General features: G+C 46.2%; 1 protein-coding gene across 1 annotated transcript; it reads right to left on the bottom strand.

The window, feature by feature from the left end:
• Positions 1 to 10,544: 10,544 nt before the first annotated feature.
• Positions 10,545 to 12,726, bottom strand: LOC144167057 (uncharacterized). The gene has a single exon (XM_077696448.1). It carries the CDS (start codon positions 12,719 to 12,721, stop codon positions 11,270 to 11,272), a length of 1,452 nt encoding a protein of 483 aa, XP_077552574.1. The 5' UTR covers positions 12,722 to 12,726; the 3' UTR covers positions 10,545 to 11,269.
• Positions 12,727 to 18,478: the final 5,752 nt, after the last annotated feature.

Below are 18,478 nucleotides of genomic sequence, written 5' to 3' on the forward strand. Positions count from 1 at the left end.
GAGAGACGACTGGTAAGGACTGCCTGCGTAGGCGGGTATTGTATGCTGTGCAGCCTGTGCCCATCATTTTACCAACCCACTAAAATGGAGCCGTGGGGAGCTCCTCCGGAGGCGATACAAAACAGAGTCCGAGGTAGTACATGATTATCACTCGGTCCTTCACTGCAACGCAGGCGTGATTTTGAGCATGCAACAGGGTGTTGCGATCTCATTAGGGAGAGTCAGATTTCCTTCCGCGGTCTCAGCAGTGAAGACGTTTCGCAAGGGGGCCTATGACGCATTGTTTTAACAATAATCAGGAGAGGGTTGAGGACGTAGTGTGTGATTAAGGCGAAATATGAAAGCCGTGAGTCGAGATTCTGATTCGGGATAGAGATTCTGGGATTGTGAAAATTGTTCGACAAAAATGTAGTGCAGCAGCTCCGATAACTTAGGGGCAGCTGTGGCTCAGAACTCGCAATTTGAACTGTTTTGGTATATCGAAACAATACAGGGGGATAGCATCGGGACTAAGGTGACATCCGTAAAGTGACAGTATTTAAATAGCCCAAGAGCACACGACGAGCGGAAACTGGCGACTAATGTTTGATTAAGACAGAAAACAACACAACAATGCTCGCGCAACGTACGCAAAAGCAAAAAAACAGCAGCATGTAGACGGTGGGCCTACCTCATGTGTCGAGATATTTCCGCATGACAAAGGCTCCGGCTATATTTCTCTAGTGCGGGAATCATTGTGCGCGAAGTTTAGATGATCGTGCTACAACATTAATGCGCAGCCAAACGTAGTGCAATGGGCCGAAAAATGTAAACAAGGCGTTGCCTTTAAAAAGATTTGATGCTCGCGCAGATGAATATTAAAGCAAGGCCACTCCTGCCCCACATAAAATTTACCCCTGGACAACGAAATTAAATACATACAGTGCGTTTAAACGAAAGAAACTTTTGTTTTTGCTGACATACCTTAGTATTTTCACTTACAAATGTATCATTAAATAACTTTGTATTTGGTGCTCTCTGCCCTAGCTGTCCTTGTGCCAATAAACAGAAATTATCACCATCACACGGAAGAAACTAATTTTTCGTGTTTTTTATTATACACATGACTCATGGACAAACCTGAACCTACTGACTTATTAGTTCTGAAACAGCGGTTTCTGACAAAGACAGGAACACTAACTTATTTGCACTGTTCTAATGTGTAGTGAGATGCCGTGGAGATTGCCCCCAGCCACTAACGTTTCGATTTTTTTTCTTTCAGCGGTATTAACATTTGAGCTAGTTTAAAACCCTTTGTGAGTCAGAAACGACGGTACCATCAGGTAACGCGTATTTCTGGGACGTTGAACTTACACTAGAGCCTGGGGGCCCACTTATGTTAACAGAACTTTGCTCAGAGATCACGCAGCACTACAGGCTGTCGCGTCAGACACTCGCTCCACCCACAAATCTCTACCCTGAGAGCAAGAACGTCATTTACGGGCTCTCCAGGCGAATACATTCCCCCATCCTATACGGCTTCACCTTTTCAACCGACAGAACTCCCCGCTTTGCGGATTTTGCGGAGAACCCGGAACGCTAGGCCATATGGTCAAAGGGTGTGACCAATCCCCACTGATTCCTCCCAACCTGCAACTTCCTACTGTCGAGCTTTGGGAGAGCGCCTTAGCGAGCACCAGCCTGGATGACCAGCTTCGGCTGGCTCAAAGGGCTGTCGATGCTGCCCGCGCTCAAGGCATCCTGGACTGAGGACGCCTCCTTCAGGCTTCAGTGCAATCCCCCCCCCCCTGTTGATTTAAATAAACGTTTATTCTCTCTCTCTCTCTCTCTTGCGGAAACAAGCATGGTTGTTGTGAACCGAGAGAAAACAAGACGCCATGGTGGAGGAGAACTGGGATGTACTTCCTGTATTTTTAGTTTGCGACTGGTGATACTGCGTACGCGCAATCTCCACCTCCTCTACCTCGACATCTTCACCCCGGCTCCTGACGATTTCCAAGATATCTTTCGCACGGGCATCCTCGAGAATTCTCCCGCCGAAAGTTGGACGTTGCAGGCGCGGGCTGCGTTGTCACGAGCAGGAAACGTTTCTTCAATTACTTCCGTTTTTCCGCAGCCCTCTTGAACCTCTTCCTTCAATAAGGACGACGTCTCCTACCTTCAGAGGTGCAGCGTTCTTTGTACGGACGTCACGCAACAAGGAAAGCCGAAGCACATACTCCTTCTCTCATTGCAGCCATAATGCCTTTATCAGTGCCTGCCGATAGTATCATTTTTTTAGAGCGAAGCTGTTCTTGGTCGAGGCTTTCACGGGACGACATGTGGTAAGGCGGTCCGGCGGTCGTAGCAATGCGGAGAGGGGATATCCTAGCGAGGAGGAGAGCAAGGGCCAAGAAAAGATGCAGTAAGTCAACAAACTTCCCTGCCACACGGCCGGACTCCACTCTCCTCCTCCCGCGGAGCGCGGGAGGAGGAACGTCGAGTCCGGCCGTGCCTGCCGAGCCAGGTGGGGCTAATTTTCCAAACTCCTCTAACGTCTCCTGCCGTGTGAGCAGACAGTCTAAATAAGGAGAACCGGATCTTTTGGGCCGTTCTTCGGATCTTCTGATCTGCTCTTTTCGAGAGCCCCTCCTCTCAAAGCCGGATCTTCTGAGCCGCTCTCTAGGAACGGCGATTGAGAGACCACGGAGGCGGCGGCGGTCAATGACAGATCGGGTGACCGCAATGGCAGCACTGAACGAACTGCGTCTGCATTTTGAAAGTGATAAGAAAATAAACTCCTGTGACCTATATGATTCACCACAGTTACATTTGCGCGCTCACATATAGTCCCAGACAGTAACCAGACGGAACTTCTGAGCGGCTGAGTTCAGCGGCGGTTATCGGCTCCCGGCGGTTCTTTGGCACAGCGGATCTCCCAAATATCCGCCGCTCAATAGTTGCTCGCTCGATCAGGGAACCATTCCTAAACAAGTGGATGTGGACTAATCATGTCGGCACGTTCTGGTAGATTTAGAAGAGGCGTATCGGCCGACCCAACCAGGTCTTGTGTGCTACTTTCACGTCATGTATTATCGGTGTCAAGAAGCGGACCCGTCTCGCTTCGAATGAACTGTGGAAAGGGTTGTTCGTAAACCACAATTTACATTTCATATATTAAAAGTAGATTCTTGTATAGTGTTTCCCAGAATCATTTTTTCTGACATCACAGCTCACTAGTAGAGAGCGTGTTTGTGACCAAATAAGTTTGACAAAAAATTTACATTTTTTTCTTTATATATCGACCGAGAGTAATCTTGAAATACCACAGACACATAAAAACTTTTGTAATGATGGTGCAGCCAATTCTTTTTTCTACAAGTACATCGGATGCTGTGAAAAAAGAAAGGTTTCCATAACAAGGAAAACTTCCCGCACCCAAATTAAGCAATAAGTTAGATTATGCTTAACACAGGTTAATGAACCGCTGAGCCGTTCAAATGAACCGGTTCGCTTTAGTGAATGGAGCCGTTCTGAGCCGTTCACTGAAGTGAGCCGTTTTGCCCATCCCTAGCTCAAGCTGCGCTCGCTGTTGCTTTCCGAGTAGCTTGCGGTGAGGTGGTGCGGTCAGCCCTCCCAACTGCGCATCAGAAAAAATCCCATTCGCCGAGCCGCTATTGCGAAGGCCGTAAAGGGAGCGCGAAAAGGGAGTCGAGTCCGGCCGTGGTAGCGGAGAGTTGCTTAGTGGTAGTCAGCATAGATGGCACCACCACACCACCGCAAGCCATTTCCTGTTTTTGGTTTGCTTGTGACCGTATATAAAGCTGGCTTCTTTTTGTTCATGTAGAAAATAAATGTTTTGTGAAACGTGGTGCTCGCTCTACAAATATGATCACGTAAGACACCGCCGCTTGCGTCAGTTGGCCAGTGTCGATTGAGACAACTCCAAAGCCCCGCAGTGCTGTGCACCTAAACAAAGCATAGTGCGCACAGTACCAACAGAAGTACGCATCGGTACTTCCAGGATTACGTGTGCTTTCGTAACTTCCACTGTTGGTCCCACCATTCTTAGTGCTATCAAAAGAATGTGCCCTAAATTTAAGCGCAAATCGCACGTTCGACAAGCTTTTAAGTTCTGCCTAATTTGCGTTTGCTTTTTCCGGCCTTCGCCAATCGCAGAGCTGGCCGGTACCCCATCATAGGTTCTGTTGCGGGAAATGAGCTACTGGGTCGCATGGCCATTTTCCTTTTTCCTAAGTATACAGCTTATTTGAGCGAAGTTTACGTTAAAATTGGTGTCAGCCTGATTCTAACGAGGTAATCTTTTGAATGAACCAAAGTTGCATTTTGTCTTCATGGCCCCATAAGGGCACTAAATAAGCTCCGGGATCAAACTACCCAAGATCAAACCCCGAGATAAAACTATCTTGTTAGTTAAAATGGCAATTAAACTGCTGCACCTTAAGCGTTGCCAACAGAACACACTTAATGGTGGGTGCAATGTAATTGGAAACAGATTACAAAGTTCCCAAATTGTGTTGGACGCCTTTTACTTTTACAGTTTAGACAGCACGTAGAATATATGCAGTATATTGATACAGCACATAGGCGAATTCACCCTTCCGTTGGTTTCATAGATTTCTTCACTAATCTTACCACATGCGCTTGAATTATCCGTGCATGCGTAGACCAAAAATGTGGGACACTCTACTCTGTATGTAACAACTGAGCTTACAGTTTATTTTATTCTTTTTTTAACTATGATAATTCTACAAATCCTGAAAATGTGCTGGGAACAAGATTATTCAAAGCAATGAATACAAGACCCTGTACATGTGCGCAAATAACGTTTACCACCCCAGGAAAGGACACATATTGCGTTTGAACTTGTCAAAAGCAAGTACACTTGAACACATTACAAGTTATCTACAGAGATTGCCCAACTACCATTTCAACACAGTGACATGCCCTGAGCACCAAATTTTCATCCCCAAGAAAGCAGAGCATTGGCCACACGCAGCACATTATAAAAAGACGCAGAAACTAATCTTGAACTAGGATCACAACATTTTTGCGGAAAAAGATGTTAAGATGTGTTAACAGGCCTTTGGCAACCACAAAGCTAAAGGTACATCAACTGCAATCAAAGCCAAACACGCATATGACCATTTCTTGAGAACAGAAGTATGCATACACTTACAGTGAGTAAAATTATGCTTGCATTTTTAACATCACAGAAGATGTGATGTGTTCATTCATTTTATCACATAGATATAATCAGAACAGTAAAGAGAAGGAACAGGCTGCACTAGCAAAGAAACAAAAAAAATCTGTTTATAGAGTCTGTGCAGAGTAAAACTCAGACAAAAATAAAAACAAAACACAAAGTAAAAAGGGCGCACCAAATAAATTGTAATTGAAAGCCACACACAAACGGGTACTGAAGTACAACAGGAACAATTCCGGAATTCACATACCATAGCATTCACATACACAGGCACACTACATACGCCTGGGCGAACACTTGCAAGTTAAAAACATGGTTAGCTTTTCAAAAGCGCCAGCAAAAATTTAAACTAAAAACCATGAATCATTCTACTCTGTGCAGTTGTATGACCAAATAATTTTTAGGGCATGACATAGCAGTGTTACAGAATTTACGTGAAAGGCATAAGCAAATTTTATTTCGCTTCAGCAGTGGGGGTAGTCATTCCTACGGAATTAAGACGCATACAGTTAGAGCAGTTTTTTGCTGAGCATTCACAATAAAGTTGGCCGTGCCCCAAGGCACCTAGATTACTAGACCATGAGTTAGAAGATGTAGTAAGTGGCACCTAGTAATGTGTTCTTGTGTAACATTACTCTTACCACCGTATTCACAAACCTATTTTAAGTATCACTTTTCCATCCCGCACTTTTCGGCGACTTAACTTGTTTCAAGAACTGAACTCATGCTGAAAGGGAGCCTTTTCGCGTACTTATCGGCCCGAAAAGTAGGGTCTACTTGATGTAGCTCCCGACCTCACTTCAGTGCGCCTTGTCGAGATAAGCAAGATGGCCGACTACGATGACAGCTTAGCCGATGTAGTCGATTTCATCGAGTTTTTGGACCGTGCGAACGAGATAAACGCTTACGCGTTGGCGCATACACCACCGCAAGTGGTAAGGGATCCAGGCAACCCCATGGAGGAATACAACGACATCGAGTTTCTCCGTCGCTATTGTTTTTCGAAGCGAGCCGTGCAGCAGCTGCTCGCTAAGTTGCCGCTTCGCGAGTATACGGATGCACGCGGCTGCCCGCTGCCACCGCTGCTTCAGCTGCTCGTGGCGCTTCGGTTTTACGGAGCGGGAACCTTTCAAGTTGTGACCGGGGACTTGGTGAACGTTTCGCAGCCCACAGTGTCGAGAGTCATAGCCCGGTTCAATGATGATCGCCGCTACTTTGTACCCGGCCCTGTGTAAACTGCCTACTGCGACAGAAGTCCCTGGAGTGATGCGGCAGTTCTACGCGATCGCCGGGTTCCCCGGAGTGACAGGCTGCATCGACTGCACTCATGTGCCAATCCGGAGCCCAGGGGGAGAGGACGCTGAAGTATTCCGTAACAGAAATGGATACTTTTCTGTAAATGTTCAGGTGAGTCCAAAACCGCCCAGTGCAGTTCCCGCGTGAAAAGAGTCGCAAGCATATAGCCACCTGAACGGCAACTTGGCGGCGTGCCATTCACTTGTCAGTGCAGGCATTCACTCGCTGTGGGTAGAGATGGACGGGAGGAAGGGTAGGCACCCGGTTATTTGCAGAATGGGACAAATTCCCTTTCAACATTAGATAAATGTTGCAGCTGACAACTTATGTCAGTCACGTGTGCTTACATACCACACCCAAAAAGAATTTCAACTCAGGGCTATATCACTGCTTGCCCAATGTTTTGCTCATGGTGCCCACCTTATCCTGCATCAAAAGCACCATTCCACAATGACCCCTACCCCCTCCATAGCTAACTCAGGGAAAATGCCTGCACCTGCATATTGACTGCAAAGTAGCTCCAGATTTCTGGCTTTTTGTACTCAAGGCTAAGCACACTGTGCTTGCGTTTCATACTTCCCACTTTTTCTTTCTAGGCAATAACTGGGCCACAACTGCAGTTTTTTGATCTCGTAGCAAGCTGGCCTGGCTCAGCCCATGACAGTCGAATCTTCGACAGCAGCAATGCCTGTGCTCAATACGAGGACGGAAGTGTTCCCGGTGTACTCCTAGCTGACCAAGGGTACGCTTGCCGGGCGTACATGCTGACCCCGCTCAGGGGCCCCGGACGGCCAGGCAGCCCGCAGTAGAAGTAAGCTCGTATTCTCAAGTGACACCGCAGAATGTGGCATTAAGAGCCTAATGCAGCAAAACCACTGTGTTAGTGTGTGGCTTCTTAAGCTATTTCTTTTTCTAGTTTGGAAAGTAGTGCAAAAACCCAAGTCATAGTTTCGTGGTAAATAGATAAGCCCTACCACCATTTTGTACTTGCGACCCCGTCATGTGGTTTAACGAGAATTCCTAAGTGTATACATTTCCGTTATGTGTTCAGTTACAACAAGGCACAGATCAAAACCAGAAACTCCACTGAGAGGGCATTCGGGGTCTGGAAGAGGTTTCCGTGCCTGAGGATGACGCTGCAAATCAAGACCGAAACTGTGCCAATTGTAGTGACAGCATGTGCCGTCCTTCACAACCTCAGCCGCCAAATGAATGAGCCGTGTCCAGATGAAGCCGACAACCACATCGAAAGCAGCCACGACCAGCCAGCACCAGCAGTGCAGAATGGGCAAGATGCCCGCCTTGATGGCTACAGAAGGAGGGCGCGGCTGATTGAAGAATACTTTTCCTGAAAATGCACCAGATAAAGAAAGCGCACGTTTTTTTATGTACCAAGGATTTATGAGCAGACTTCTTTCAGTGTTATTTTATTGCTTTTGTTGTTAGGCACGAGCTAGTTATTTTACTCAGCTTTTTTTTTGCTCGGACGTTTTCATTATAAAGAGCGTGTATCGCACTCCTGCAATGTGCTTTGTTGCAGCAATCCACCACCAATAATCGCATTCACAATATGCGCTGTTTCTCTTTCCACCTGTTAGAGAAAAAGAGTGAGAGCAGGAAAGACAGGCCGTTTTTATTCCATTTTCTCTTTTATTTATTTATTTATAAAAACCTTACAGGCTCCAGGTGGAGCATAGGGTAAGGGGGGCATACAAAAAAGAGGAACTTGGGGCATATAGCCAACACATTCTAAAAGGGAAATATAAACAAGATTAACAGGACATCATTATACATTTTTAATGAAAAGGTACCCACAAAATTTCATAAACACTCAAATCAAAATAAAAATTCAAGGAATGTGTAAACAGAGATAGAAAGCATGGTTATCGAGTATGTGGGAAGCACACATGTGAAGTAAAAAGATTAGGAAAAATGCGCATTTAGTTGTTCACGAAATTTGTCACGGTTTGTTATAGAAGCGATAGCGTCCGGAAGTTCATTCCAATGAGATATGGCGCGAGGTAGAGCCGATGAATTGAATGCAAGTGTTTCCCCATAGATACGCTTAAAGCTGAATTGATTGTGTAAACGTGACGAGACGCGTGAAGGGGGTTCGAGGGGGAGCGGGGATGGGTTATCACTATGGGCGTATTTGTGAAACAAACACAAAAGAGCGACCATGCGACGAACTTGTAGTGGTTGGAATGAAAGGTCAATTTTGATCTGTGTGATACTTGAATCGCGACTATAGTTCCGAGATATAAAACGGGCGGCTCTGTTTTGGATGGACTCGACCAGATTAATTAAGTAGCTTTGATGAGGTGACCATATAGATGAGGCGAATTCTAGCTGCGGGCGGACGAATGTGAAGTAGGACAATTTGCGCATCGCTGGTGGCGCGTTACGCAGGTTACGACGCAGGTGTCCCAAAGTTTTAGATGCTTTTGCGCAGATTGAAGTAATGTGAGTGGACCAGGAAAGTGTAGAAGTGAAATTGATGCCTAAATATTTGTAGGTAGTGGCTCGTGATATTGCTGCGTTATTTACATGGTAAGTGAAATCAGAGTGAGTATGCTTACGAGAAAAGGAGATAGTTTTGCACTTAGTTGTGTTTAACATCATTTGCCAAGTCGCGCACCAGGAATTAATTTGGTCGAGGTCTTTTTGCAAGGTAATGTGATCTTGGGCAGAGTTAATGACACGATAAATGATGCAGTCGTCTGCGAAAAGCCGCACGCATGATGAAATGTTATTGGGCAAGTCGTTAATGTAAATTAAAAACAGTAATGGACCAAGGACGCTCCCTTGAGGTACCCCTGAGATGACGTCAGTTATAGTTGAGGAAGAATCATTCACGACGGTGAACTGTTGGCGAAGCGACAAGAAGTTTCGCAACCACGATAAAGTTAATGAGTCTATGCGGAGAGCTGATAATTTAGAAATGAGGCGACAATGAGCAACACGGTCAAATGCCTTAGAAAAGTCGAGGAATATGCAGTCTGTTTGCTGGTTATTATTTAAGTTGAAATGCAAATCTGAGGAAAATTCAAGCAACTGGGTATCACAAGAGAAACCTTTATCACAAGAGAAACCTTTTCTGAAGCCATGCTGATTTTTGTGGAAGTACTTATTTTTCTCTAGGTGTCTGAAAATGTGCGATGCGATGATGTGCTCAAGTAACTTGCAGCAGATGCATGTTAATGAAATGGGTCGATAGTTCTCATGTGACGTTTTATTACCATCTTTGAATACGGGAATGACTTTGGCTATCTTCCAATCTGTGGGTAGCTGGCCTGAAATTAAAGACTGTTTGAAAATATGAAATAATATTTGACTTGAGACGTTTACTGTGTTTTTTAGTATCTTATTGTTGATGTTATCAACGCCACTAGAAGTGGATACTTTTAGATTATTAATGAGAGAGACGATTCCTTCAGGGGTGATATCAATTTCCTTCATAAAAGGGCAATCAAGGTCACTAACAATGGGCACATTGGTATGATCTTCTCTGGTGAAGATAGACGTGAAAAATGAGTTGAAGGCTGATGCGCACTGTTCATCAGAAAGGGGAGTGTCGTTATCAAACAAGCAGATTTTATTATCATCAACACAAGGGGAAATTGTACGCCAGAATTTTCTAGGGTTGTTTTTTAGAACAGAAGGAAGATCCTGTGTAAAGTACTTGGTTTTGGCCCGGTCTAACTCCAGCTTATATACTTTCAGGAAATCGGTGTATTTTTTCCATGAGGATGCGCGAGGCTCGTTCTTTGCATTTTTGTACAATCTTTTCTTTTTACTTCTCAATGTTCGAAGATTTTTATTAAACCATGGGTTAGTTTTGTGGTTACTGATACTAATTAGGGGTACGAACTTATCGACTAACGAGCACAATTTGTGCTTAAAAAGGAGCCAGTTGGATTCCACAGTACGGTCGTTAAATGTTGGCAGAAAAACTTTATTAAGAAAGACATCCAAATCAGAGTTCATGCAAACGTAATTCCCTCTGCTATAATCGCGAATTTTTTTATTACTGAAACCTGTTTCTGGAGTAGGCATTTCAACGGTTAACTGGATTAGTTTGTGGTCACTAAATCCACCCAAATAAGATAACGGGCCTATGGTTTCAGGTGCAGTGGTGAAAATTAAATCTAAAACATTAGGTCCCCGGGTTGGTTGGTCTACAATTTGAGAGAAATTAAAGTCCAGAATTAAATTTAAGAAATTGGTTGAGCTGCTACAAGTGGATGACAACAAAGGCCAATCAATTTGCGGGTAATTGAAGTCTCCAAGAAGGTAAACTTCATGCCCCCGATATTTCTTCAAAGCGAGGTTAATACTGTCGAACAAGTCATCAATAAATGAACTGGAAGCATCGGGAGGACGGTAGCAAACACCAATTAAGATTTTACTAGTTGAGGTCATGCAAGAAACCCAGATTATTTCTATAGGCGACTCAGTTTCAATGATGAAGGATGAAATTGTTTTTTTAACTGCAAGAAGAACACCACCGCCCCTTTTTTGGCGGCGGTCCCGTCGGTATATATTAAAGTTATACCTATCCGGAAGGACTTCGCTATTGCCTATTTGGTCATGTAACCACGTCTCGGTTAATGCCAAAATATCAGTGTCGCTGTCCTCAAGAAAAGAACAAATATAATCCTGTTTAGGCAGCAGACTGCGGATGTTAGTGAATGATAATTTCAAAGAAGGATTAGTACGGCGTGACAGAGGCGGCTTGGGGACATGTGAACATGTTCTCTTTTTTAGCTATCTTGATGATAACTCAACAGTGTTGGAATCGGGATTATACACGTATGTCTCTTTACCCATGCGCAGCTTGTCAACAGACAAGTTAAATTTCTGTTTTTGTATTTTTGCAAACTCGACCAGTTTGCGCCTTGCTAATCTTGTAGATGGTGAAAAATCCTCGCCAATCGACACGGTTGACCCTTTAAGTTTAAATGCGGATGAAAGAACTTTCTGCTTATCTTTGTAGAAGGAAAATTTCGCGATTATTGGCCTTTGTTTGTCGGGGGAATAACGGCCAAGCCTATGAACGCGTTCGAATTGAGTGCTCGTGCTAGGCACCTCAAGTTTATCTGTGCAAAGTTTGATAATTGTTTCTTCTGATGCAGCCCAATCTTCGTTCTCGTCATCATCAATCCCATAGAACAGCAGATTAGAACGTCGCATTCTGTTTTCCGCATCGTCGCACCTTAACGTAACAGTCTGTAACTGGTTTGTTAATGTGTGTAAAACATTACTAGAAGTGCCTTCCACTGGAGAGTTTTGAGAGGCAACACTAGTTTCAAGGGCAACAATCCTTTCAGTGAGGCGTTTAACTTCATTATCGGTTGCCAACTGTTTTTCCTTTAAACCCTGGAGTTCCTTCAGTATCGTCTGCTGCCCTGCTTCGATTCGGCGCACAGTTTCTAACACAGAGGCGAGGGTGTTAGAATCGCTATCTTTGTCAAGACTACCACCTTTCTTAGTGGGGCCGGGATTTGTTTCCACGTCCCCTGACAACAACAAACGCATGAAGTCAACACATTGTGAACCTTTCCGTGAAGGCAAGCACAACAACCATTTCATTTGTTCATAAACATCTATTGGGCACGACACCGCTAGCAAACAGTAGTCACTACTCCTAGCACAGGCAGCAAAGTTCATATATCTAACCTGAAACAGGAGGAGCGGTGAGCATGCCATCCTGCTTGCGGTGAAGTGCCCGAGGGGGATCGTTGCTTGCGGCCTTTTATCTCCCGCGCCACTTGATTCGGTACTGTTGCTCGTCCCGCGTTGCCAGATGACGGTGCTGGTGGTGACCAAACTTAGCGAAACAGGCACATCGGCAGCCCAGTTCTGCGGCGAGGCGATGAAGCCACGTTGCAACGGCCAGGGAACCAAGCAGCTCAAACCACCGATGAGGGAAATCTGAAACAGGAGGAGCGGTGAGCATGCCATCCTGCTTGCGGTGAAGTGCCCGAGGGGGATCGTTGCTTGCGGCCTTTTATCTCCCGCGCCACTTGATTCGGTACTGTTGCTCGTCCCGCGTTGCCAGATGACGGTGCTGGTGGTGACCAAACTTAGCGAAACAGGCACATCGGCAGCCCAGTTCTGCGGCGAGGCGATGAAGCCACGTTGCAACGGCCAGGGAACCAAGCAGCTCAAACCACCGATGAGGGAAATCTGAAACAGGAGGAGCGGTGAGCATGCCATCCTGCTTGCGGTGAAGTGCCCCCGCAGCTGAATCTTCAGTTCAATTAAATATTATTCAATTCAGTTCAATTAAACATCGAGGTCGTGCACTTGCTTCCTTTTTTCGGCCTTGTCACGGCTTTCAGCACGGAGAAGCCGCATCCGGAGCAAATGTTCCCGATTCTTCCGGCTGTCTTCTTTGGTCACTGAAGCCATGCGGGCGCGCAACTCGTCGCTCACACTCAGCTGCTGCTTTGCCTGGCTTGTGATGGGTGGGGAGGCAGCGGCAACACTCCTTCTTGCTGGTGGTCCTATTCCAACTATGGGCGAAGGAACTCCAATTTTAACCTAACCTAACCAAATTTTATACACCTGCACACTGATTTTGTTATTTCAATCCGGCAGGTACCACATAGTGGAGTTTCAAGACGACTGGTCTACATATGTAGTGCCAGAATGGTGGCTGGACCGCTCTTCACATGGAACATTTTTGTTTTAGCCACCAATGAAAACACAGAAGCAGGTGCTTCAAGCGGTGGAGCGGAAGCTGCGTGCTAGCATTGATTGGTCAAAGCACCCAGGGAGAATCCTGTATTCTTACACTAAGCACCTTTTTTACTTGTGTTGACAGAAAGGGGTATTTGCACGGGATATGTTGCTTTCAATTTGTGATTGAGATACACATAACTTGGCCCTCACAAAACAGTATCACAAACAAACACAATGTTTGCAAACCTTGTTTGGGTTCTATAATCTGAGCACTACCCCCATTGTATACCACGATATAAAGTAACGTGAAACAATTTTTGGCGGGACTTTCGCAGATTTCCCACACAAAAAAAAATTGTTTGAGACTTTATGCACGGTAATTTTTATTAGCTTGCAATTAAGGGATGTTGAAATTAGCTTCAGCGTTAAAGGAATGTTGAAATTAGTTTCTTGAAATCCCACTTGTGGCTGGATTGCATACCTTCACCGTGTCATACATAATGGCATGGGTACGCTGAAGTCTGGGCCCTCGATTTATCTGCAATTAGTGGCAGATTACAAAACGCTATGCTGAATTTGCTGTTGCCATTCCAAACTCCTGCAGTAACACATCACTGGTTTGCAGTGTGTTTTCACGACTTGAGCCATCATAACATTGCTGTTACTTACTTCAAAATTATTATAGGCACCTTGTGGACTGTTTGTAAAGGTTTGTACATTGTGGCAAAGCAATAAGTTTAAAGGAGTACTGACACAAAATTTCAAAGCTGAGATAACTATGCAAAAAGCTTCTTTTGTATAAGGCGATATCTCCCAGCAAGTTTCAACAGTAACTGTTCAGTATAACATATTTTAAATTCATTTTATTCTTTGCGTGCACAAGAAAGCTCACAGCGGGTCACCATGAAGCCATCGTCTCCTGGCCCCAAACTGCCAATGTCAGGGCTCCCGTGACGTGCCCGACGCGCTGGCTGCGGTTGATACACGATGGTACACTGAGTGTATCACGTCACAGTTTTGTGGCTGACATCATGCTACTTGGGCGTGTGAAGGTAATGGAGACCACAACCGGTCTGGGCTCGCGCGCTCTTCCAGGCTGTCATGGGTGCGACAAGAACAGCGACTTCGGGAGCGCCTCCCTGTTATTGCAACCGCCTTGGTGTTAATTTAGTCGAAACTGAAACTGACCCGAATGAACGAGGCTGTAAATAACTATTTACGCAGCGATATATTGCCTAAAATACCATTCTATCATTACTGGGCTGGCACACACCCATAGCAGCGAAAAACACAACACGAAAAGTTTGTGTCAGTACTCCTTTAAGCCTGTGAACTAACTAGTGTCGTCATGTCTGACATCAGCGAATCAGCAGGCAGGATAGAGCAAGAAACAGCTCCTTCAAATAACTCGAAACATAGTCTTCTTTTAAAAAGGTACACTGTCCCTTTAATTGCGCTGCTTTAAAGAGACACTGAAGTGATTTGTAGGAATTGGGTGACTGCTTTTGCGGATTTAAGTGAAGTTAACAGCCCACCTTTTCACCACTCTTGGTGCGTTCCCACAAATTTATTTAAGAGAAAAAGATTATTCGGCTGTGTTTTCTGTAGTGTGTCGCGTCTCGACTAGATGGCGCCACGGCGACCATCATCATTAGTGGACTCTAGGCGCTCTAATAAAGCAAGCTCCGCGCCGGGGCGGGTTATGTTCCTGCTGGTAGCATCGTGTCTGTACGTGTCTCTAAGGGCTGCGTGCTCTGCCGGGGCGGTCCCTCGGCGTACCCGCTCGGCCACCCTCAACATGGTGTCAGAAGTGGCTTTAGTTCTTCGGTTCAACGCTCGTCCGTAGTTTAACGGTTCAACCCCGTACGCCCGTCACGTACGCCCGTACGTGATTATTCCGCCACATATGCTTGTTGAAAATGCCGTCGGTCTCTAAGGTGGAAATAATTGGTAAAGTTCTTAAGCGCAACCGCACGCGCTTATGCACTAACTTTTAAGCGGCAACATTGGCCAAACACATTGCTGGAATAGTGCATTTAGTTTTATGTCACTGCTGTAGTTGTGGCCATCGCTAACAATGCATAGTACTCTTCTGACTGCTTTTATAAATTAAATCCTCCATCAGAAAAGCGGCTGCCGTGGTCAAATCCCGGCCGCGGCAGCCGCTTTTCTGATGGGTGCAAAAAGTGAAAACGCCCGTGTGTTCGCGATTTTGCTGCACGTAAAATATCCCGAGGTGATAAAAATTAACCCAATGGTCTCGACTACAACGCGCCTCATTGCCCGTGAAGCGTCGACGTGTTCAACCTCATAATCAATCAATCAGATTAAATGCTTCATGGGGGCCGAAATGGATGATGAAGATAATGCTTCATTTGAGCCAATAACTGACTCTCAGATGTGAGCAAGTTTCACAAGTTCACTTCACTGCTTTTTAATAACGCTAAATAATTACGTGGTCCTTTTTGTTTCATACGCGACACTTCAGCAAGCGTTGGACAATATACTGAATGTTGAGCTAACTTCAAACCTGGATTCAGACGATCCGCAGACCCAGCCTCAGAAGCGCATAAGAGTGAGGGGGTCACGTGAAGGCACGCCCCTAGGAAATTTACAAGGAACTGCTTCTTCTGGTGCGTATAGTCATAGTTGCGTATATTGCGTCTTGATTACTGTTTGTGTTCCTTTTGTAAAGCGAAAGCTTCCTTTGTGGTATTGATGGCATTTTTTTCTATTTGAGCGAAAATCTCTAATAAGATATCTAGACACCGCATGTACGTGAAAACTGGACTTCCATTGTGTTAAAACAGTTGCTTGAACATTGAGAAAAAGGAACGGTTCTTGATAAGACAATGCGCGCATCCATCATGAAGAAGCAGCACAGCAGTACATACTTTTAGCTCATGAACTGTGTATCGATAATAATTGAGGTTGTCCATAGATGCTTTTACTTAGTGCGTGAAAGATCGTCGAGTGGGCTTGTTCTTCGTTTGCAATTTCAGTCTTCGAAGGTTTGAGGATCAATTGGACGCACTTTCAGCTCAGGTTTGGAGCACTTTTAACTTTCGTGCTTGTCTCAACTTTTTTTAGGAGAAGGCAGTAAAATTTTTCATTCTGACTGTTATTCACCAGGTCTGTGGTAGCGGTGGTTTGTGTGGACGAACGGGTTAGGAGAAAAGGCAGTGGTCACTAAAATGCTGTTGTAGAAAGGGCAGGAAACGTCTCTGAATATTATTGCAGCAGGCATATCTCCATTTGCAAATTGTATTATTTGTTCAACTTATAATGTGACACTTGCCACTGCCAGCACGAGTGTCAGGGTTGTTATGTTTGTATAGTGGAATCCTGGGGGGCTCCCCTAGAGGGTGTGTCCGCACTAAGCTCCATTACAACAGTAAGGAGATATCACTGAAATGAATTCTACTGATATGCATTTGAATAATGATTGGTTTGAATATTGTCCTGGAACCATAAGGAATTATTTGATCGTAGGATGTACACAGGTGCCAAAGAAACATTCCAAGGGGGCGCCTGCCGTCTCTCCCTTAGTGTTACCATATGTGTTTTTTCTTCTTGTTTTGCCTCCTTCATGTCTACAGTCGCACATAATGGGCAGGTTAGTTGCAATATTTTGCCGTGGTGCAGAAGGACAGTATTCATTGGTTAAAATTTGACTTTGACGTTTGCCAGTTTGTGTCCGAGCAGACACCAGAGTGGAAGGTTTGTCAAGCAAGTTTATTGGACCAGTGTCTGACGCAGGCAAAGTGGGGTTGTGGTGCAAAACTTTAGTGTAAACCCTTGCTGTTTTATTAATCAACCTCAAAGATTGCAGCAAGAATCACTGCTACATAAGGGATCTTTAATCAACATTTTAAAAACTAAAGTGGCCAATAAAGGGACAACCCCTCTCCCTTACCTCTGCTTATTACGAATTTCTTCTCGCATTGCCAGTTTTGGGCCTTGTTTTTGGTTTTGGTAGCCTCATATGATATCCTGCAATTTTTAATGCCCAGGGCAGTTGGACAGTCAGCAACTGCAAGCGAGCTGTGGAGAGGACTGGGCTGCCAAGCTCAGCAGGTATGCCTAGGACTGTTTTCGACAATATAACATTGTGAACATGTGGCTTGTGCAATAGATGGGTTTGCACATGCATTGGGCAGAAAGTAATGCCTTGACTGAGGCAAAAAGTTTCAAACCAATTGTCACGATTTAGCTCCGCGTTCGTGAACCTGGGAGGGTAGGAGTACCCTCCAGCCGAGAGACGACCTGCAGCGTGCTGGTGGTGACGGTGACTGACCCCGAGCAGCCGTGCTCAGCGGTGTTTATTGCCCGGCCACACACAATGTTGCCCACCGAGCCTGGTGGGGCCACTGAACTTAGCGGCCAACAAATATCAGGGATGGGGGGCGCCACACACTTGTCACACCCCTCACCCCCAAGTTTGTTTGTCCTACGCAAACACAAAACAACACTTGTCCTCCAGGCGAGTAACGGTCTGGCGGTCTCCGTAGTCTCGCACTCCGCCTGGGCACAGGTGTCGATGCAGGTGTGGCAGCATTGGGTGCCACCTGTGTCACTCTCGCACCAGCTGTCAGCCTTCCCGGTGTCGAAGGACTTGCGCGTGGCGCCACAGTGGCGCGAGTAGCACCAGACCCTGGTGCTGTGCTGGCAGCGGTCGGTGAAGCTGGCTCCCCTTGAAGGAGTCCAGGCTGAGGCAGTGCAGCGGGCCCGTGGCCAGGCAGTACGGCTGCGTAAGCAGGGGCGCCAGCACCTGCTCGGGCGCGTACGGGTCCCCGCACACCATGCACAGCATCAGCCGCAGGTCCGGCCGGGGCCCCGCGACCGCGGGCAGCGCCTGGTAGATGTGAAGCCGGCCCGCCCGCCGCTCGATGCTCTCCATTAGCGCGCACAGCGCCTGCTCCAGCCGCACGGGGTCCAGGCCGCCGCCGTCGTCCACGAAGGGGCACTGCAGGCTCAAGCCCCGGTTTTTCAAGCCGCGCCCGCTGCCATTCGCCTTGAAGGACGGGGTCACCCAGGAGCTGCAACTGCTGCAGCGAGACGAGATCCTGGTGCCCGTCAAATCTTTGGAGTGGGCTGCTCCCATCGTGCCAGTCCTGAAGCAATACGGCAGTGTAAGGATCTGCGGGGACTTCAAGGTCACCATCAACCCCGTCGCGACGGTCGAGAAGTACCCGCTGCCACGCATTGAAGATCTCTGGTCGGCGCTATCCGGGGGACAGAAGTTCACCAAGCTCGACCTCAGAGATGCATACCAGCAGCTGGTGCTCC

Source organism: Haemaphysalis longicornis, unplaced genomic scaffold, assembly GCF_048455015.1.
Source record: "Haemaphysalis longicornis isolate Haplotype H1 unplaced genomic scaffold, Haemaphysalis longicornis Haplotype H1 scaffold_2, whole genome shotgun sequence".
Lineage (NCBI taxonomy): Eukaryota > Metazoa > Arthropoda > Arachnida > Ixodida > Ixodidae > Haemaphysalis > Haemaphysalis longicornis.

Coding starts and splice junctions, on each gene's coding strand:
- LOC144167057 (XM_077696448.1), bottom strand. CDS start 12,721: ATGGCATGCTCACCGCTCCTCCTGTTTCAGATTTCCCTCATCGGTGGT.